Consider the following 23351-nt stretch of genomic DNA (forward strand, 5'->3'; position numbering starts at 1 on the left):
GCATATCTTGTTTTCTATGGGATTTTCTTCCAGGAAGGGAGAATCTGATAACGAGTTCAGTGCTAGGAAGGTGGAGACACACACTACCGGTGCTCAGCTGTCTCTTCTTAGCTCCATCCCTACCAGGGGCTGGCTCTGATGGAGCCTTTGAGGGAACTCAGCCAGTAGGGGCTTGATGAGCGGCTAGCACTCTTCAGAGCTCTTAGGGGTATGCACGTCTATAAAATAGATCCATATACTTTTTTTTTTAAAGAGGCATTTTCTTTAATTTTTTAATGTTTACGTATTTTTGAGAGATTGAGAGAGATAGAGCATGAGCATCAGAGGGGCAGAGAGAGAAGGAGACACAGAATGCGAAGCAGGCTCCAGGCTCTGAGCTGTCAGTACAAAGCCCGATGCAGGCTCGAACTCACAAACCACGAGGTCATGACCTGAGCCGAAGTGGGATGCTTAACCGACTGAGCCACCCAGGCGCCCCATGGAGCCATATACTCTTGAACGTACTGTTACTTGAGTAGTTCAGAAAAGGGGAAACATACATCAACATGCATTGAGTGTTTAGAGAAATTTCGTGGGAAGTGAGTTTAAACTTGGCTTTGCAATAAGAGCAGAGTTTACAGGAAAGAGCAGGAAAACAGGGGACAAGGATATTTCAGGTTGTACCACATATGCAGAAAGAGCCGTGAGCCAGGCTGATTGGTGAATGCTGAAAAAAATATCGGAATGGTAGAATCGAGAATGAACAAGTGACCTTAAGGAGAAAGAGGCGTTTGCAATCTATCCTGGGGAACAGATTCCGGCTATTTTAGGGTTTAGGAGAGAAGCCAGAAGCAAGTGTCGTTTCAGGAAGGTCAGCACAGGGAGAGACAGGTGTTCTCATCAGTACCGGCCAGGTGGTTGACGGCTCTCCTGATCTTTAGATCTCTGGGCGGTAGAGTTGCCCATTTCTGTGTCACGCCAATGGACAGGCAGCTTGTGCAGCTTCCAGAGTTCACTGCAGATGCAAACTTGTCTGTTTGGAGGTGTGGGGGGACTAAATATTCTGACCAAAGATTTAAAGGGACAGATACTTCAGCATTTTGAGGCCTGGGCAGAGAGCTCAGAAATCTATTTCATGCTCTGACCGCTCTGGGCAGTTTCCTATCTGTGATGGTTCCCTGTGGCTCAAGGCTAGAATCTCCACAGTGCGACTCCAATGTGTTTTGCCATTAGTGTCCCTGACTCTCCCGCAACCGTCTTTGCTGGCCGTATCTTTTTGCTGCGGTTTCTAAAACAAGTCCTGTTCCTCCTAACCTCTGAGCCTCGCGTATGCCGATCCCTCGGCTCAAAATGTCTTTCCTTCTTCCCTGCGCGCTCACATCTGTCCATGCCTCTGCTTTCTTTCTCGTCTCTCCCAATGGTGTACTTAGTCAGTGCTGTCTTGTCTTTTGTACAGTAGCCACTTGACTTCTTACATTCTCCTGGCCATGAGGTTACGGGAACACCGCTCACATTCACGTGCTAGTGCTGGTTGGAGCGGACCACCTGGGTTTGCATTGCGGATTCACCTCTTGCTGGTTACATAAGTTAGGGCAAGTTGCTCTCTGTGTGTCTCAGGTTTCTGGTCTGTGAAACTGGGATGACGGTTGCTCCTTCAGAGGGTAGTGAAGAGGAGGAAATAAAAACCATGCATGTGAACCCTTTAACATAATGCGTAGGATCCAGGAAGCACGCGTGTTGCTGCTATTCTGATAGTGTCTTGTTTATAGCACACATACACCTGTCTGTCGAATTGACCTGTGTTTTGAAAGTGGTCGGTGTTGTGTTTTCAGGGGGTGGAAGCAAGGACAGGAGGTGATGAAAGTCTAAATAAGGGTTCTGTCTAGGGAATGGGGGGGGGGAGGAGGTTTTGGCATCACGTTATGGTCCCTGTATCTGCACGTCCTCCATGGCTCCTGAATAGATGTGTTTTCCTGACATCCTCAGGCCAGGTAAGGCTGTGTCGCTAGGGCAGCAAACGCCTCTATGCACCATGGTCCTCGTACCTCAGCCTGGCCTGAATCATCTCTTTTGTTCTCATCCAGGGGCTAAACTTTTATTTTTGATTTTTTATAGTTTATTTATTTTGAGGGAGAGAGAGAGTGTGCACACACACATGCACATGAGTGGGGGAGGGACAGAGAGAGGGAGACAGAGAATCCCAGGGGGGCTCTGCACTGTCAGCGCAGAGCCTGATGTGGGGCTCACGCTCATGGCCTATGAGGTCAAGACCTGAGCTGAAGTCGGACACTTAACCCGTTGAGCCACCCAGGTGCCCCGGGGCTAAACTTTTAAACTGTTGCAGTCAGGCAACGACATAGATGTCAGTATGTAGTACAGGGCCTTGTGCCAAGTAGGTGCTTGATGAGTTTTCTTTTTTAAACATCAGTGAGTACCTACGGCATTCAGAAACCTGATTTGGGAGCAAAGGAGGTATTGGCATAGTTGAAGGTTGCCTTGGGTTGGGAGTGCAGGGTCTGGGCTCCAGTCATGGCTGTGAAGATGCAAAATAATCTTAATAAATGTGACTGGCTTAGTGAGTAGCTATTAGGTAACACCGAGTCTTCTACTTGTATTATAGCATTTGTCTCTCTATCTCCTTCTAATGTGACTGAATAGGATCGTTTCCAGCTTCCTGTAGGTTGAGGACATTGAGGCCTGTGCGGCTGTGTGTCTGCAGCCAGTAAGCAGACCTGGGCTTGGAATTCAGGTTTGCCCGATGTCGTATCTGGACCTTCTGTCACTACGCTTATGCAAACCTCACAAAGTTCCTGGGCCCCAGGTTCTTCATCTGTATAATGCGGGGACGGTAGCTGGTGTTCCTTAGACATAACACCAGATGCCCCAACCCACCTGGTCCCTAACGCTGAGCAGACAAGCATTCGGATGGCACTTCAGGCCCTTGCTGCTGCAGGGCCATTGTGAATCTCGGCCACATAATGTAGACAGAAGGCCTTGGTGCCCCGCAGGCCTCCTTGCTCCTTAGTTTCCCTTCCCTTCCTCTTTTAGCTCTAAATTCTCTGACTCGGTGATGCCAAAGGAATATGGTAGGTGTGTGTTTCCCAAAATCTGGTCTTCAGGCTTCGTTGGCTTCTGACATTGCACTGGTGGTCAGTGATGAAAAAAATAAGGACAAGTAAGTAAACTGTTCAAAAAGGTAAATTGATTCCATTTTAGTAGTCTATGTCCCCTATAAAATGGCAATGATAATAAATCATGACTTTAGCTTTTCCAGGTGATAGGCACAATTTGTAGATTTAGGTCTAATGGCCCAAATTTTTCTGAATTTTCACTGGTCCATGAAAGCAATTAATTGTCTAGGAATCTAGGAATAACAGTTGGGTGGGGTTTTTTACACTCTCTATGCTGAAAAGAATTTTTTTTTTATTTCCACCATGTCACAGACTGAGATTTTTGTAAACTTAAGATACAAATGACTTACAAGAGAAAGGAAATGAAAAACCAGGCATACACAAACACCCACTCCATTTTTTAATTATTAGGGTCAAAGAACATAAAATTATTCTGTCATATTGCAGCAAAGCCTTCTAATTTTAGTACTTATTTCCTTGGGGACTGGCAAAAACAGGCTTATGGGTCACACTTGGAGGGGCACATTTGAGGGGGGATCTGCCAGGAAATTTTAGAGCAGCGCTCTAAAATCCTGGGATTCATGGATATAATTCATGGATGTAATTCAGAAAGCAAGTGAACTTAGAAGGGGCAATATTTATGTATTTTTTTCTTTGCTAAAATCCAGCTAAAATTTGTCTTTTAAGTATAAAGTGAGGTCACAAACATGAGTAGTGTTAGAGGTACCTAAGAATTTGGTTCCAAGAGAAGCTGTAGTTACTTTTTTTTTTCTTTTCTTTTTTTTTTTTTGAACATTTATTTATTTTTGGGACAGAGAGAGACAGAGCATGAACGGGGGAGGGGCAGAGAGAGAGGGAGACACAGAATCGGAAACAGGCTCCAGGCTCTGAGCCATCAGCCCAGAGCCCGACGCGGGGCTCAAACTCACGGACCGCGAGATCGTGACCTGGCTGAAGTCGGACGCTTAACCAACTGCGCCACCCAGGTGCCCCTGGAGTTACTTTTGTATCATATTTTGAAGATAATCTCAAGATACTACTTATACTTATCACTGTTAGTCCTCTTACTAGATTTGTTAGCTAATATATCATTAAAGAAACACATGCATTGTTATATTGCAATTAAAAAAAATCCTCGGGGTGTCTGGGTGGCTCAGTCTGTTGAGTGTCTGACTTCGTCTCAGGTCATGATCTCATGGTTTGTGAGTTCGAGCCCCGCATCGGGCTCTGTGCTGACAGCCTGGAACCTGCTTCAGATTCTGTGTCTCCCTCTCTCTCTCTGCCCTTCCCCTGCTCTCTCTCTCTCTCTCTCTCTGTGTCTCTCAAAAATAAACATTAAAAATTAAAAAAAAAATTTAGTAACTAATTCAATCAAATCTGTTTTCTTTGTATCCTCATGTATTTTGTCTCATGCTTTTGAAAATATAATTTTAGGGACGCCTGAGTGCCTTAATCGGTTAAGCATCCAACTCGATTTCAGCTAAAGTCACAATCCCAGGGTCGTGGGATCGAGCCTCGAGTCAGGCTCTGCACTGACAGCGTGGAGCCTGCTTGGGATCCTCTCTCTCCCTCTCTCTCTTCCCCTCCCCCCTTCAAAATACATAAATAAACATTTTTAAAAAATAAAAAAATAAGAATGTAATTTTAAGAGAGGTTCCCGGAGGCACCAGACTGTCAAAGGATCTCCATAGCATAAAAATGCTTGCGGACAACTCTTCTGGAGACCAGAGAAGACCATTCTAAAAACATTTTCAAAATTATTTCCTTCAAATCACAGATCAGAAGGTTGTGTTAGTAAATGTCAATGGGACACTGAGATGGTTTCTGTTTTGCTTTTTATCATCTACTGGTTGCGTCGGTCTGTGTTCCCTCGCGAGGCGCCTGAACGTGCTCACCTCTGAATGTACATACGGCACCTGGAGGGGTCAGAGAGGGTCAGGGCGATCACGTCTTCCTCCAGGTTCTTAGGGATGTTCTCGGAGGAAGACCATGATTACTAATTAACTAGCAAATCTGATCTTGAGAATGAAAGCTGGGCACTCATCTGCATTTGAAACCCATTGGCGTGGACACAGTAACCGCTCAGCAGGGCTGTGACTGCACTCTGTGGACTGTGCTCCCTGTTTCTCTTACTAGGCCGTCCTTCAGGAGAGTGGCGACAGTGGTAGGAAGTGATGAGGTATGTTTGTGAGCGGTGTGTTTATTTGTGGCTCTAGATGTGTGTGTGCAAGTGTGTGTGGACTGGTGCTGATCTCCTTTAGTCAGACCGTCCTTGCCACTGATGAAACACAGAACTACACAGCAAACATAATTACACAAACACACACTGAAAACAAGGTTCAACTCATTTAATTTTTTTTCTTGCTCTGTGTGTGTATGTGTGTGTGTGTGTGTGTGTGTGTGTGTGTGTGTGCTTGCGTGCATGTGTGTGCCTTCTTCTGGACCAAGGCTGGGTCTACAAGCCCTACTGTAGCTAAGCCTTTGTGCATGTGTGTGTTGTGTGTGTGCATTTAGGGGAGGGTGATTAAAGAACAAATACTCGAGGTAGCAGTTCTTCCTGATTCAGGAGGTGAGGTGGGGGAAGGGAGGCAGAGGGGTTAGAATAGAGTCCGTCAGGACATTCCTTATGGAAGGATGCTGAGTTGTGGTTGAGCGGTGGTAATTGGAGAGTCCATTGTGGTCAGGAAATTGAGAAATCTATTGCTACCTCCATGAGTTGGGTGCCTCAGTGATGGAATAAAGAATTATTCTAGGGAAGAGTCCAGGTAGTATGTGAATTACAGGGGCATGGGCAGGCGTTGGCGTGCGAGGGGCTGTGGGGAGTGTGAGAGACTTCCTGTGGAGTCAGAGAGGAGGGCACGGAGGGGAAGACACAGGGCCTGCACTGGCAGCCTTGTGTGAAACAGAACGAAGTGCTGAGGGAAGGGGAAGGCGGCAACTTGTTGCTGATGGTCTCTCTCTGGTAAAGCCTGAAGGAAGCTGGGTCCTCACTGGTGCTAGACCCATGTGGGCATTTCCTGGTTACTGAGGTGGGAAGGAAGAGTTTCTGTTGGGGAAAGAGAAGGAGGCCAAGATCAGTTGCATGGGCTCACTAGAAAAGGCTACCAGTGGTCCCTGATATGGGGTCCGGACCGTGGCCTTCATGTGCCAAAGGGACCTCCCGCTGTCCACACTGGCTATTGCTCTGATGTCATGTTGCAGAACAGTGAGTGCACGTGTGCTGGGCCGGGTGGGAGTGAAAGGGGAGGGGCCTGTGGTTTGTTGTGCTGGGCAGGGCCAACGTGTATCAGTGACCACATGATGCGCAAGGACATTCTGTCCTTTACCCCACTTTTAAGACAGCTCATCACTATTTCACTCATGCTTAGACACGCGATGTCAGTGATGTTTTTGTTGTCAACCATTCCCTTGTAAAATGAGCTTTGATGAGCTGATAAAGTTACTTTACAAACTGCTCCATAAGCGTGGAATACCCGTGAGCTGGTGGACTTGGAAGAAGACAGTTTCCATTTAAAGTGGGTTCAGGAGTTAGCTGCAGAAGGTGACGAGGCAGAAAAGCCTTTGCCCACCCTGGTGCTGGGGTCATGGTAGGCCATACCTGTCTTCTAGAGATGATCCCTTTGTGGTTCAGACGGGGAAACTGAGGCCCGGAGGGGTTAGACAGTAGCTGGGAGACAATGAACCAACCCAGTAAGTTTTGCCCAGAAATTTTGAGGAATAGCCATGACTGGCTGGGCTCCTGTTTGAAAATTCTCAGTCTCTATAAAACTAACCCTCTCTTTTCCACTCAATCTCTTGCCTTGTGTTATCAAAGGATTTTTAAAAGAAAGGCTTAGATCATCATATGCAAATACAGACACTGTATTTAGAAAATATGACAATAGATTATCCAGTTTTCTGGAATTACTTTTGATAGCTATTTCAATAGTTCAGGCCCCTACCTGGTTTAATCTACCTGCTTTACCTAAATAGTTATAACAGTACCAGGAAAATGACCTTTGGCAACTATTCACATAACCAGTTTATTTTATTTTATTTTTGAAATGTTTATTTATTTTTGAGAAAGAGAGAGAGCAGAGGAGGGACAGAGAGAGAGAGAGAGAGAGAGAGAGAGAGAGAGACAGTGGATCTGAAACAGGCACTTTGCTAAGAGCAGAGAGCCAGGTGTGGGGCTCAAACTCATGAGCCATAATATCATGACCTGAGCCGAAGTCAGATGCTTAACTGACTAAGCCACCCAGGCACCTAATATAACCATTTTAATTCAAGAGGAAAAAATGACTGTTGGAGTCTGCACAGTTTACGTACAGTAATCGTTTGGTCTTTGCAAGTGAGCTCCTCCATGAGCAGTCTAATTGAAAGTGCAACCCTCACCCCCACCTTCCTTATCTTCCCCCTTCTCCACTGCACTTACCACAGCCTGACCTAGATGACAGGTGCACTTGTTTTGTTTATTGCATCTTTTTCTAACCACAAGAGCATAAGTCCCATGAGGACAAGAAGATTTATCTGTTGTGTTTGTTGTTGTAGAACCAGCTCCTGGAAGAATGCTTGGCACATTGTGGGAGCTTAATAAATAATTGAGGAGTGAATAAATACACTGCAATCGGATCTAGCCTTCCCCCAAAGACATAGCATTGATAACTCAATGATGAATAATTATGGAAAGTGTGCATCAGCCGCTCGTTCTTAGTCTCATGGAGAACTCAACAGAGTGCTGTGGGCCACACCCTTAAAGTGAATTGACTTCTATGGATGCTTACAAAAGCACTTTTGAATCCCCCAGGTGCTGTGGGGACTGAAATGTTGCAGAATTTTTGTTTCCTTTTCTCTCCATAAAGCTTCCAACCCCATGATTATCTGGGGAAGGACACAGCTATCTCTCATGTACCTCCTCTTAATTTAGCAGCCTTAATTATTCAGAAATACAGAAGTTTCCTGCATTGCATGACATTTGGATTCAGACTCCCTGGTTTGAAGCTGAGCTCTGAGTGCTGGACCTTGGGCACCGTAACTTCTATCAAGCTCAGTTAACTATTGGTAACCTGGAGATAATTACAGTCCCTTCTCGTAAAGTGGTTGTGAGGACTGATGGAAATAATGCATGGAAGTATTTAGCCTTGTACCGTGCACATCCTGAGTACTTAGTTAATGACCCAGATACTGTCTGATAAAACTGCAATCTCACAAAAAGCCTGAGCTGGTGTACAACATGGGGCATTATAACTTAGACTACAGAGTAATGGTTGAAAATTCTGGCTGTGGAGTCCAAAGGCCAGTGTTGAAATTGAGACTTTGCTTGTTATCAGCTGTGTGACATCAGGCAAATTATTCGACCTTGCTGAAATTTTAATTTCCTCATCTGAAAGTGGGGCTGTCACAATAATTAACTTGGAGTTGTCGTGAGGATTTCATGCAAAAAATTATGTAACCTTTTAGCACATTCACTCAATCATCATTAGTTATTTTTATCGTTATCAAATTGCACAATTTTTGTTATGTGGAATAAAATATTTAAAGATTGATGACAGACTGCCAAATAACAGGTTTTTTTAAACATTTTTCTTTTAAAAGCAATTGAAAGCAATTTAAATTACTCTCTTACTGTATTTGCCTTTTGCCATTTGTCTCGGTTTTGTTTTCCTAAGTTGCATTCCTAAATTCGATTGTAGATTTCACCATCAAGATCCCTGTGATTCAGAAAGTAATGTCAGCTAGAAGATGCTGAAGGTTTTTTTTTCAATCAGGTTTAAGGAAATGTTTCTCTTCTACAGGGAGAAAATAATTATTGTTGTTCTAGGGGTGCCTGGGTGGCTCAGTTGCTTAAGTATCCGACTGTTGATTTCACCTAAGTTCATGATCTCATGACTCATGGAATGGAGACCTGCTTCAGGCTTTACACTGACAGAGTGGAGCCTGCTTGGGATTCTCTCCCTCCCTCTCTCTCTCTCTCTCTCTCTCTCTCTCTCCCTCTCTCCCTCCTCTCCTCTCTCTCTCTCAAAATAAACAAATATTAAAAAAATTATTATCATTGTTCCATAGAACAGGTAACCATACTTAAATATATGACACAAAAAGACTTTTGATAAGAGGCAGAAAGATTTTTTTAAATGCAAATGATACATTATTCAAGAAGTCTTATTATCCATGCCTATTAATTATCTATTGCTGCATAGTAAATTACTCCCAAATTTCACAGCTCAAAACAAGAAATATTTTTTTATTTCACAGTTTCTATGGGTTAGAAATGCAGGAGCAGCTTAGCTAGGTGGTTCTGGGTCAAGATGTCTCATGAAATTGTGGCCAAGATGTTGCCAGGGGCTGTAGTCATTTGAAGGCTTGACTCGGCCTGGAGAACCCACTTCTGAGATGACGCCCTCCCTTGGCTATTGGCTAATGGCCTCAGTTTCTCGCTGGTTGTTTGACCTTCTCATAGGCCTCCTTGAGTGTCACTATGATGTGGAAGCTGGCTTCTCCAAGAAACGAACCAAGAAAGAGAGCAAGGAAATGATCCAAGAGAAATAGAAAGGAAGAAGCTGTAGTGCCTTTTATAACCTAGCCTTGGGAGTCACACACCATTCCTTCCGCCACATTCTGTTTGTTAGAAGTGAGTCACTGAGTCCAGCCTACTCTCAAAGAGTGAGGGACAGGGGATTTGACTCCCTGTCTGAAGGGAGGAATATCAAAGAATATGTGGACTTTTTTTAAAAACCACCATATCAGGGGCACCTGGGTGGCTCAGTCAGTTAAGCACCTGACTGGCTCCAGTCATGATCTCGAGGTTCATGAGTTCAAGCTCCCCCATGATCTCGCGGTTCATGAGTTCAAGCTCCCCTTTGGGCTCTGTGCTGACAGCTCAGCCTGCTGCAGATTCTGTGTCTCCCCCTCTGCCCTCCCCCATTCACTCTCTGTCTGTCTCTTTCTCAGAAATAAACATTAAAAAAAATTTAAAAACCTACCATATCATAATTTTGAAAAATAATGATTTTTATTTTATTGCAACACTTTACTCACTCCTGTCTATGGATATTTACACTATTCTCAGTCTTTTGCTGTTATATATGTTTCGTATCAGCCGCAGTGAAAAACCTTGATCTTATCTCGATGTGCAAGTGTATGTGTGGGCTAAATGTGTACAAAGGAAATTCCAGATTGTATGTGGTTTTAATAGTTTTTGTCAAATCTTCATTAAGTATATGGTGTTTATGGTTTGACTGTGGGTACAATGTGTGGGTACCTTTCACTTCATAGTGTCTCACATAGTGCGTTTATAAACATTGGAGAAACCTAACATAAGCAATCTCCTATCTCACAGCTACTAGCAACCATCAAAGGGAAGAAGACACAACCACTCAGATAGGCGTTCTGATAACTCCTGTCCTTGCCAGTGAACATGAGATCACTCTTTACCTCACTAGCCAACTTCATTATATCAGGCATGGAAGGTTATTAATTTTTATGGAATTTTATATGTAAAATTAATATTACGGGATACCTTATAAGGCCTTTGGGAGTATGAGGTATTGGGGACAGAACAGGTAAGAAAGATTGGAGTTGGGTAATTTAGTTTAGAAAACCAAACTCATCCTCATAGGGAAAGGTACAGCCGCTACATTTCCTTTCACAAAGTAAGAGGGCATTATATTGACAAAGAACAATTTCTTTTTATTTTTTTAATGTTTATTTTTGTTTTGAGAGAGAGAGACAGACAGACAGACAGACAGACCTTGAGTGAGGGAGGGGTAGAGAGAGAGGGAAACACAGAATCCAAAGTAGGCTCCAGGCTCCGTGCTGTCAGTACAGAGCCTGACTCGGGACCCAAACTTGCAAACCATGAAATCATGACCTGAGCTGAAGTCGGACGCTTAACCGACCAAGCCACCCAGTCGCCCCAATAAAGAGCAATTTCTCATCAGTGTATAGGAAGAGAATCCTCTTGTCATTTAACCCTTGGGTGAAGGACCATGGAGAATGTGGAGCTTGCATGGGGACACACTGATTGGGTAGAGAACGAGGCTACAATGCAGAATGAAACAGTAAGTTTCAGATTCCCAAGCTGGGAGCGTTAGATTGAGGCCTGAGGGAAGAAGAACCGGGCTGTGCTTTTTGAGTGAAGCTAGCATGATTTACAAGACAGCGTGGGAGAGGAGCTGTGGATGTGGGTACAGAAAGTGGGTCTTGAACAGACAAGACTGACACTTTGCCTCCCATTGTTTCCTCCTGACTTTGTGCACCTGTGTCTCAGGTAATGAGTGATTCACCCAACACGTGAGGCTCTAAAGCGCTTAGCAGCTAGGAGGGTAGATCAGAAAGGGTTCATAAAGACAGGAGCCAGGAACACACATCTGCCATTTCGTGAAACACCGAGTGAGATGCGCTGCCACACTCACTGAAAGTGGAGTGAACGTATGTCTTAAGAACATCCTGCTTCTTACCCAGCACCCACTATCTGCTCTAAGGCAAATAATAACATAATGACATGTAATGCTTTGAAATGTGAAGTGTTTTTATTTGATTTTCACAATAAGAAAGTGATGATAGGTAATAATTACAATAGGTATTGTTAGTTTCACTTTTTACAGATAAGAAAACCAAGACTCAAGGGGCACCTGGGTGGCTCAGTCACTTAAGCATCCGACTTCAGCTCAGGTCATGATCTCACAGTTTGTGGGTTTGAGCCCCACATCGGATTCTGTGCTGACAGCTCAGAGCCTGGAGCTGGCTTTGGATTCCGGGTCTCCCTCTCTTTCTGCCGCTCCCCTACTCACACTCTGTCTCTCTCTCCTTCAAAAATAAATTAGCATCAAAAAAAATTTCAAAGAAAACCAAGACTCAGGAGTATTAGGGAAATTCTTTTGACTATGACAGCAAGAAATGGTAGGGCAGGAAGTCAAGCTCCAGTATTCTCATGCCCTATTTAGCATGTTCTTTGTTCTGAGAAGGAGAACTTGGGGATAAGATGAAGGAAAATACTAATGAAATATTTAGCAGAGTAATCAACCAGAGAGTAAAATATTATTGATCAATAAGTATTGATTATGCAGATTCTACCAGTAGATACTTAAGGAAATAAAGAGGAAGAAGCAGGCATAATTTTTATGCCCTGGGAGCTCACACTTTGAGGAAGAAAAGGAGAAGAAAAGGGTGTGTCTAAGGAAGTAGACACCCCTTTGGGAAGAACACCTTCGGAAAACTTACGTGCTTGACCACAAATGAGCTGGGGGTAGAGAGGGTACATTGACATACTCGGGGTGTTTTGATGGGGTTGATAATTTCACAAGGGACCATCCATCCCCTAAGACTCCCTCCAAATGTGTTATTTGGTTTTTTGTTTTTACAGTCTCCAACTTAATATTTGTCCCATTTTTCACTGTCCTCAATGTATACCTGCCATTCCTCCTCCCACCCTATAAGATAGTGTCATATGATATTATTAAATACACTGATCAACTCAAAATTCCCAACGTGATTTTAAAACAGTAGTAGAGGGAACTGAATATCAAACTCATTTGGGGAACTTTTAAAACCTACCCAGAAAGGTTTAAGATGGTAGACGGATCATATGACTTTACCTGTTTTCCTTTCCAAACTTCCACTGATATTCTTATAAAGATGTACCAAATGAAATGAGTCTGTAACAAAATGGAAAAGAAAAGCAGACATGACTGTTGTGCTGGGTATAACAGAGCAGAGACTATCTCAGCTCATAATCAGCCTGAGGAAAGGGGTCTGTAGAGTTGGAGGCAGTTCCACACAGAGAGATCACTGGGCCCTGAGCTAAGAGTAGGGAGGATAGAGCAGCAGAGGGGTATAACCAGTGTTCAGCTATGGTTGGACTTAATAAACGGGCTGTGAAGAGCATTATCTTCCAGAAAGTGGATTTACTAATGTATGTTCTCCTTATAAAGAGATGGTTTCCAGCTATTTCTTTTTTATGTTTACAACTCATATGAAGGCTGTTATTCATATGAAAAAATAGTTACAAAGGTCATATGGAGAGGGAATGGCTGTATATTCTGAAAAAAATCTCCCTAGAGATAATGATTACCTCTCCTTAATACTTCAAAAATGGTTGATTAAAAGAAACCTTGACTTGGATCCTCTTGTAAAATAAATAACTGCATTCCAATTTATATTATTTTTTATATCCATTTCTTTCTTTTTCTTTTTTTCATTTGGATTCCTGTGGTTACTGGCAAGATTCCTGGGATGAAGGCACATGGTTTCTCATTTTGTCCCTCCCTTATCCCTCAGGAAAGAGGAATGAGGTCCCTGAAGTGCACCTGTGATATAGAGCATCTTATAGTGTTGTTTCCACTCAGTCTTGCTCCTGAATCAGCAAATACTCATTTAGATCACCTGCCAGGGGCATCCCATGAGGCACTGTGGAATTCTTCCCAACATTTTCCTCATCATAGAGCACAGAGAAAATGATGGTGGCATCATTAGGCTAACTGAAAGGGCTCTGGATTCCCAAAAGAGGCAACTCTCAACAGGAGAATGGCCCAGTCCTGGACTCTCTACCAGTGCCCCCCACCCCCCCGCAACCTGTCAACAGAACCAGGGAGTCAGTATCTCTGACTGTCAGGCTGAGACAGATAACTCAGGGAGGGGTGAGATATTCTCACTCACTGGCCTCTAGCAGCTTAAAACTTAGGAGAGGAAGACAGATTGTCCTCAGAGTTATGAGTATAGATACAGATAGATTGCTTGGGAGCAAGAGAGGGAGGGAGGGTTAATTTTAAGTCCCAGAAGAGATGTTGTTTGAACTGAAGAAACACGATTCTTGTAAGTGTAGAAGATAGGGTTGGGGGAGGGTGTGGGTTTTGCTGTAGTCATGAAGAGAAGCATGCCTTTGGAGTATAGACTTAGAGTGAATTTCAGCTCTACTGTTTATCACTGCTGATAAGTTTTATACCTTTCTGACCTCTGTTTCTTGCTCATAAAATAGAGATGAATAATACCTGTATTTCAGGATTATAAAGATGACTAGTAATGTTTGGAAAATACCTGGAATATAGAAGCCCCAAAACCTTAGCTAGAGTGATTATTAAGAGTTAGACTATAGGGGCGCCTGGGGGGCTCAGTCAGTTAAGCATCCGACTTTGGTTCAGGTCAGGATCTCATGGTTTTTGGGTTCAGGCACTGTCAGTGCTTGGGATGCTCTCTCTTTCCCTCCCTCTCTGCCCGTCTCCTACTTACTCTCTCTCTCTCAAAGTAAATACATAAACCTAAAAAAAAGATTTAGACTACAGATGATACCATTTCATCTTGTAAGTAACGGCAGCCATTACAAACTCATGAAGCCTCAAAACTGCTGGCCTTGCACATGGAGCAATTCATTCCTATAACTTAAGGGGATACAAGAAACTAGTTAGATTAATGAAACTCATTATAGAAATTATTCTATCACACCATCCAATGTGACAATGGATTTGTTCCCTGCTTCTATGTAGGATCTTACAGGGAAATTTCTTTTTCCATTCTGCTTGATGTATTGATTGTAACTCATCAGCTGCACTGTCTGTTGAGTGACACATTTCTGCATTATAGTATGGCTCTACAGAGTTTCTCATGCTTTTGAAGCAGTGCTGTATCTGTGTCTATAGATGTACATTCTCACCCAAAATGTGAAAGACAGAGTGTGCCCTTTACCTAAGAGGCAGTGAGGTCATAAGGACAATCCTTAAGGTGGAAGTCAGGATCCCTAATTGTGCCGTGGACTTGTCCTGAGCCTTGGGAGTGTGTCATTTAAACACATAGACCCCAGTCCTTCTTTCACTGGTAAAATAGAAAATTAGCCTGGTCATTCTCATGTGTCAGTATTGTTGCAAATATAGAATGCAACATCCTGAGTAGGATGTTGCTATCTTAGGTCAACAGATAGGATATTGCTGTGGTTCTCAAAACTTAGCTCAGCTAATGGCATGAAATGTCAAGCTTTCCCTTTCAAAGACAGCAAACATTATCTAATAAAATGCCATTGGAATTTTACACAAGTGGCCAAAAGATACGACTTAGTTAATGTTCAAGAGAGAATAACAAGAGAATGGTAGTAGCGGGTCAGAAGAAGGAGGTGGTAAATGCAGTAGCATCTGGGGTAACCCTGGGAAGAACGTGGAGTGGGTGACCGGGGAGTTATGTTCCTTGCTACTGATGGAGGGTAGTGCCACAGCTCAAGCCAGAATGAAAATTGTCCTTCACAAGGGACAAAGTCCCACAATGGAGGCACCGAGGGAAATTTCTAGAAAGGACTGCCTGCAAGGCATAATCCTCATCTGAACATGCACATGGTGTTTAGCTCCATGTCAGGAAAAAACCTTAAACGTGGTCTGTGCGTTTCTGGTCTAAGGGAACCTGCTCAGAGACCCAGTGACAGTGCCAGTCACGGTGGTTCCTGCTTTAACAGCTACGAGTTCTTCCTTCCTTTAGTTCCTGTTTCGTTGTCAACATACTCACTCTTAGGAATGTGGTATTTTATTTATTATTTATTATTTATTTATTATTTATTTTTATTATTATTTTTTAAATATATGAAATTTATTGTCAAATTGGTTTCCATACAACACCCAGTGCTCATCCCAAAAGATGCCCTCTTCAATACCCATCACCCAGCCTCCCCTCCCTCCCACCCCCCCCCCCCCCCCATCAGCCCTCAGTTTTTTCTCATTTTTTAAGAGTCTCTTATGCTTTGGCTCTCTCCCACTCTAACCTCTCTCTTTTTTTTTTTCTTCCCCTCCCCCATGGGTTCCTGTTAATTTTCTCAGGATCCACATAAGAGTGAACACATATGGTGTCTGTCTTTCTCTGTATGGCTTATTTCACTTAACATAACACTCTCCAGTTCCGTACACGTTGCTACAAAGGGCCATATTTCATTCTTTGTCATTGCCACATAGTACTCCATTGTGTATATAAACCACAATTTCTTTATCCATTCATCAGTTGATGGACATTTAGGCTCTTTCCATAATTTTGGTGTTGTTGAAAGTGCTGCTATAAACATTGGGGTACAAGTGCCCCTATGTATCAGTACTCCTGTATCCCTTGGGTAAATTCCTAGCAGTGCTACTGCTGGGTCATAGGGTAGGTGGTATTTTATGTTTTATTAGGACATTTGCCATGTTGCTGGGCTCCATATCTGGACCGATGGCGTCAGTATCCATCCCGAGAGCAGTTCAGCTGCTCTCAGGGCACAGGTCTCCCTTTATCTTCCCCTGGTATGACAAGGTTGAATGAGTGAGGATGACTTTGCCTAGTCCTCCCTTATTAGTGAGAGGATATTTCAAGCCCACTTTATGCTTGACCTCTGAAGATGAAGGATAATGGATTTAAGACACAAACTTCGACTTAAAATACTGTCCATATTTAGCGCCCCAACAAGACCAGCTTCATGGTTGTCTCCAGCATGTAGTTTGTTTGGTAGGAAGCACTGAACTGGGGATCACAAGCTGTTGCCTCAGACTCCACAGAGGGAGGGTACCATCTGTGCGGGAAGTTCTCTGGTAGGAAGTTCTGGAAGTTAGATGTATTGAGGAGAGGGACACTCAGTTCCAAGACAGCTTATAGTGGCCATCAGTTGATAGGTATCAAGTCCTTTATGGTCTGGAAGGCAGTACCTTGAATCAAATCTGATGGAGATCAAGAGTGGATTGGAAGAAGGAGACAGGAATAGGTTGAAGTGAGTTTTGAAGATCGAGGTTGTGGTAAGCTCAAGAATATTCTATTCGTGAGGGACCCACCAAGAGCTGCCAGGATAGGTACAGTAGCCACAGAGAACTACATTAAGCTGTTTGGAAAATTTGGTTCTAGTCCTTGACCATGTGACTCTGAACAAGGCGCTTTGCTTACTGTGCCTTCGTTTATTTATGCATAAAACGAAGGGGCTTGAGTAGCTATTGGCTCCACTTCTGGTTTTTAACTTCATGGACACCATTTCTTAATATAGTTTGCCTAATAAAATGTGTTTATTACAGTTTATAAGCCTATAATAAGGTCACTGTTTCTGAAACATACTTGCATATCAGAATTATCTGTGGAGTTTTTTTTGTTTTTTTTTTTTAAATCAGGTATCTAGGCCTTAACCCCAGAGATTCCAAATGCTGAACATCTTCTTTAAACTGGGCAAAATATTTTAATCCCTAGTGAGGATTTATAACAACTTTAGGCATAGGTAAATGTGTTCTTTCTGTATTTGTTTGAAATTGACCATTCTCCCTGGGAATTCAGAGATAGCCACCTGGTCAGGATGACCCATCAGTTATATGCAGTTGTAGAATTCGACAGCTCTCATCCAAACTGTGGTTTCTAAATATTGTTCCCACTGAAAAGAACAAAGCCTCTTCAGAGACATTTGATTTGAGACTGGGGGCAGGAAATGTGCAAAATAAGCCTAGGTCATCAGTCATAACAGAGACAAGGAAACTATTAAAGACTACCAGGAACCGACTTGAAGAGACTCCCACTGGGTAAAGATGAGGCAAAATGAGCATTAATGATAATAATATCAATGTGTTAGTATAGATGTGTTTCAATCCATGAGTTCATAAAAATATTGGACAAATATTCTCACTGGTCCTCTTTGGAGGTTGCTAGGGCAACAACTCCTTCTGAAATCCAGGAAATAGAGTCAAATGTTGATACTACCTCTCCTTTATGCACTGTACCTTTATGGTCCAAGTAATAGATGAGGGGAAATTTCTCTCTACAGTAATATTTTATCCAGTACATAAAGAATGGTAGAATTATAGTATCGCTGTCACAACTAATCGAATAATGGATCTAAGAAATGCTCGCCAATGGCTATTAATATGACAAAAGGAGAATCTGCTAGATTTTGTGTGTCTCCTGCTGTGAGCCATTCTTGCCAGAAAATCAAACCTGTATCTGGTCAAAACTCTAAATCTGATCATTAATTTACAGGAAATATAAGAGTAGAGAAACATGTTAGTTTACAGATGCAATCTACAAAATCCAGATTGTGGGGAAATCAACAGAACAAACCTGTTGATTAAAAAATGTTTAACAGACACAAACCAGTTACAATATATAAATCTTGCTTGCATCCTGATGAAAGTAGAACAAATTATAAAATATCACACAAGGAAGGAAATTTCAACATTGACTAGATATTTGCTGATTAAGGAATTATTTTTAAAATATTTTTGGTATAACAACAGTAAGTTATTTGGCTTTCATGAAATTTATTTGTAATGCTTAAATATTAAAGAAAAATTTTTAAGTAATCTCTACACCCATCATGGGGCTCAAACTCACAATGCCGAGATCAAGAGTCTCATGTGCCACCAACTGAGCCAGCCAGGTGCCCCAATACTTAGATATTTTCAGATTAAAAGCCATCTAAGTAAGATTTGCTTCAAAATAATCCTGAGTTAGGGAGAGAAGTAACTGGAAATAAAGACAAAATGAGATTGGCCATGATTTGATCATTTTTTTAAACATTTATTTATTTTTGAGACAGAGAGAGACAGAGCATGAGTGGGGGAGGGGCAGAGAGAGAGAGGGAGACACAGAATCCGAAGTAGGTTCCAGGCTCAGAGCTGTCAGCACAGAGCCTGATGTGGGGCTTAAACTCCATGAACTGGGAGATCATGACCTGAGCTGAAGTCAGACACTTAACCAACTGAGCCACCCAGGCGCCCCTGAATTGGTCATTTTTAATCCAGCTGATGGGTACATCCATAAGGGTTTATGAGTTACTCATATTATTTATGTTAGATTTAGATTTGAGCTTTGCCATTAAAAAATTACCAGCTCTATATTAAATAAAACTCAAATCTTAAATTCCCCCCCTCCTTATTTTTGTAGATGGCAAGAAAGAAGTTGAAATATTTCACGAGTTTGGAGCTTATGCTCAGTGTTCTTCTGCTTGTGGTGTTTATCATCACTATTCCTCTGTTCGTGCTTTCAGCCATGGATTCTTCAGAATCTAAAGGTAACAAGGAACTCTGGTGTTCTCCCTCTGTGCCTTCGTTGCCCTTGTCAGAGCAGTAACCTCATAAATGGCAGGGAAGTGATGCTCTCCTATACACTGGTGTGAGTATGTGTGAGTGTGTGAGTTTGTGTGTGTGTGGGGGGAGGGGGATGTGATATGTGCCTCGGTGAGTCCCTGACTGAAACTGTGGCAGCCACTTAGGTATTCTCTGTAGGCCTAAGGTGATACTTTTATTTCCCAGTTAACGCAGTGCAGGATTCCACAGCTGACTCTTGAAATAAATTTACTGAATTGCATTGAATAATTCTACCTTTGTTAACAATATTAATCAACCCTTATTAACTAATTACCCCTTATGTGCAAGGCAATTGGGTAAGTATATAATCAATTAAAATATTTTAGGCCAAAGTTCTGTTCTTTAAAAAATAACAACTACCAGAGTTATTTAATTAAAAGTTTGTTGAGCTGTCTTACTCTGAAAGAGGGGCTGGAGTGTGCTGAGTGGTTCATCTAGGAACAGCTTCTATGAACCAAGTGATGAAAGGTTAGTCTGTGGCTAGAAGACTTCTCTGCCCCTCCTACGTCCATCCCAGCCCTGACAATTTCTACTTTTGTGGGGAGTTAGAGCAAATGATCTCAAAGGTTGCTCAACTCTTAAGATCCTATGATCTCGAAGATGGAACCAAAATCCTTATGCAGAAACTGGCACAATGGAGTTCTCTTAATCCACCACTTTTGAATTGGAAAAGAAATGAAAGCTAATGGAAAGCCTCACTGTTTTGTCTTAATGTCCTTATTCAACGTTTATTTATTTTTGGGACAGAAAGAGACAGAGCATGAACGGGGGAGGGTCAGAGAGAGAAGGAGACACAGAATCGGAAACAGGCTCCAGGCTCTGAGCCATCAGCCCAGAGCCCAACGCGGGGCTCGAACTCATGGACCGCGAGATCGTGACCTGGCTGAAGTCGGACGCTTAACCGACTGCGCCACCCAGGCGCCCCTTAATGTCCTTATTAACATTGTAGTGACCTAAATAAATCTCACTTCCTTATTTTAGAATGCAGTAAGTGTGTCTTTTTTTATTTGACTGAGTTTTAAATCTGAATCAAGGCGCTTGGGCAGATCCTAACTGCCAGTTTTTAGATTGGTGGCCTCCCTTTACATTTTTTGTCATAGGAGGCTTTTATATTTACAGAAGTATGTCACCACTCAGAAGTATTCTATGTTGAGGGAATGAACGCCCATTGACTGAGCCACCAGAATTGAGGTTATGATGATTAGGGCAGTGACATTCAAGACAACCACATACACTGGACATGTCCTGTGTGCAAACCTATTATGAACCAGCCGCTGGGGGGTGAAAATAAAGGACCAGAGCAGTCTGCAGATGTTTCTGTTCAGGGGCAGGTACTTAATACTTTAGATTTTGCAGGCCATACGGTCTCTGCCAAAACTACTTAATTTTGCCATGGTAGCACAAAAGCAGATAGAGATGATACATTAAAAAATGGGTGTGGCTGTGTTCCAGCAATACTTTATTTAAAAATCAGGCTGTGACCTGATTTGGCCCACAAGCTATAGTCTCCTGACCCCCAGACTGCAGAAGGTGGATTTGGTTCTTAGTAAATACAGTCAGCTAGAACAAAAATGAAGCTTTCTAAAGTGAAAGTGTACATTTCAAGGACATCGGCGTGAAGCCCAATCAGTAGCGGAGTTCATACCATTGGAGGCGTTGAGAACTGTGACAATTCTGAATGCCTGTGATATTAGGTCTGTCTGATGGTCATTTTATGTTTGTTTGTGGGACATCCCAGATCCTGGGACGAGTACCACTCCGGGTTCTGCTGAGTGCCCAGTGGTCAGTGAAGTGGAACGGATAAACTGCATCCCTGACCAGCCACCAACAAAGGTTTGAATTATGGATCTTGTTTGCACTTATGAGTTTATGCCAGTGGGTAGTTTCTGCTGTTGTTTATTTTTGTTGTTTTGTTTGTTCGTTATCTGTGTGTTGCTCCCAGAGAATTGCTTACATTGTAGCTACTGGTGCCTCAGACAAACGAATCCTGTATCCATGCTTGTATGGCCGTACAGCTTTGGGAGAGGAAGAGCTAGAAAATTCCTTTGTGTTGACAGATTAAGTTACATATGAATTTCAGATAACCCATGAATGCGTTTTTAGTATAAGGATGTCCCATGCAAGATTTGGGACTTATTTATACTAAAAATAGATTTGTCTTTTTTCTGGGCAGCATTACTTTGGTCACTGGTTCTCTCTCTCTTACTGCCTCTGTTTCTCGCCTTTCCTCTGTCTCTCTTTCTCCTGTCATGATTCCAAAAGGCTTTCTAGGATCTACAATAAAAAGTCATACACATGCGTAAAACATTATTTAAAATAAGGACCAAGTTTTAAGAGCCATGTTTGGGATGGCTGAAAACAAATACCAGGGTAAGATAGTGCTGGCATCTCGGTATTTACCTTGGGGCAGTATTTCTTGATCATCTGCTGAAGTCCTGTTGAATATTATGATTATAAAATTCATTGTATACACTGCGTCAGTTGCTTTTCACATTGAGAATGAATGAAAGCCAAATGCAGCCATCTGAGTGAAGTCCACTGATGTCAAACGGCACATTTGTATCGGACACAGGATGACCACTGCATGTGATGCCTGGGCATGTGGCACTCTCACGTGTGTCTGTCCAGCCATCCTGTTGTTTGTACACTGGGATAATCTGTGATGCTCTTGAGAATGGCTGTTTTGGTTTATCTGAAGGTCCTAGTACCAAAAGACATTTTTCTTTTCTATTTTTTTTCTCTCACACTTCTGGAGGCTAGAAGTCCCAAGTCAAGATGCTGGCAAGGTTGGTTCCTTTTGAGGGCTCTCAGGAAAAAGCTGTCCGTGCCTCTCTCCTAGCCTCTGGTGGTGGTGGTCAATCCTTAGCATTCCTTGGCTTGTAGCTACATCACTCCAATTCTGTCTCTGTCTTCACATGGCTTCTCCCTGTGTGTGTGTCTGTGCTCAAATTTCCCGTTTCAAAAATACTTGGCATATTGGATTAAGGGCTTAATCTACTCCAATATGATCTCACCTTAACTAATTACATCCGCAACAATCCTATTTCCAAATAAGGTCACAAGATGAAGTAGTAAGGATCAGGACTCCAACGTGTCTTTTTTGGCAACATAATTCAGCCTATAACATGGCAAAGTCACATACAAGGGAACTATGGAAAGTGGGAATTGTTACAACTTTAGCCTTTGGTGTTGACTGACTGGGCGTAGATGCTGAGTCAGTGAGAAGCAACACAGCATAGAAACCGACGAGATCAGCCATAAGATGTGATGGACTGGGGTTGAGGGGAGTGGGAAGTTAAGGCAGAGAAGGGAATCAGAGCCGGATAAGTAGCTTGGCCTAGAGAAGATGTCTAAGATTGGAGCGGAGTGATGGGATAAAACTAGTCAGGAAGTCCAGATGCTGTGTTGAAGGCAAGAGAGAGATCCAATCTGGTAGATAGCTCAGGATCAAGAGATCCCCTGGACAGAACAATGCAATGTTCTGCCCAGCTGTCACAGCACTGAAGGGCAGCAGCGTGGACAGCAAGCCTGCTAAGGTAGGAAATAATTCCAGTTAGGCCAACCTCCCTTACCAAGACTATCATAGTGTTCAGTCCCCTTCATCTGGCATCTTTCCCTGGCTGAAATGACCTTGACCTTCTCTTGGATTAGTGAAGAGAGTTGCCTGCTGGGAGTAGGAAGAAATGAAGCTGAACAGAAAAGGCTGATTTAAATTTTAGAACACCTTGGAACTCAGATAGAGGAAGTTGAGTTTTGACATGATACACAGCAGCTGGGAGCCACGAACCACTTCAGGCTGAATGGAATCATGTCATGAGAAACAAAGAAAAAAATGTAAAATGCAGGAATAAAGGAAAAAGAAGATATCAGAGATAAAGAAGAACCAGAGCACTCTGGTAGAGGGCCACGTGTCATAAAGTTCAGCATTTGGGTGATAGGTTCAATTAAACTAAATATTTTTCTTCTCATACATTCTTGTCAAAGAGAGAAGCCGTGTAAATAAATAACTGGAATATAAAACAACAGATCATAAGATACAAAAGAAATATGATGAAGACCACGGAATAGGAGAGATTATTATAAAGGAGAAGGTGACAATATGGAATTAAAGATGAGTAAGATTTTGACACACGTGGGAGGAAGGCAAAGTGAATTCGAGATAGAAGAGGCATGTAAACAAAGTAACGGAAGAGGAAATTGTGGGGCACAC

The 23351-nt window shown here is 42.7% G+C and overlaps 1 protein-coding gene across 7 annotated transcripts in view; it reads left to right on the forward strand.

The window, feature by feature from the left end:
- MGAM (maltase-glucoamylase) overlaps positions 1 to 23351 on the forward strand; it is a 224283-nt gene that overhangs the window by 111268 nt on the left and 89664 nt on the right. For 6 of the 7 annotated variants that reach the window (XR_007146932.1, XR_007146931.1, XM_047833086.1 and 3 more), the window contains 2 exons: positions 18939 to 19065; positions 20880 to 20974. Coding sequence is in view for 5 of the 7 variants with exons in the window: in XM_047833086.1 (XP_047689042.1) it covers positions 18939 to 19065; positions 20880 to 20974 (222 nt within the window). In the remaining 2 variants the exon portion in view is untranslated. Of the gene's footprint in view, positions 1 to 17265; positions 17284 to 18938; positions 19066 to 20879; positions 20975 to 23351 lie in introns of those variants that run through there. The other variant, XM_047833079.1, reaches the window with a different exon arrangement.

This window comes from Prionailurus viverrinus, chromosome A2 (assembly GCF_022837055.1).
Source record: "Prionailurus viverrinus isolate Anna chromosome A2, UM_Priviv_1.0, whole genome shotgun sequence".
Classification (NCBI taxonomy): Eukaryota; Metazoa; Chordata; class Mammalia; order Carnivora; family Felidae; genus Prionailurus; species Prionailurus viverrinus.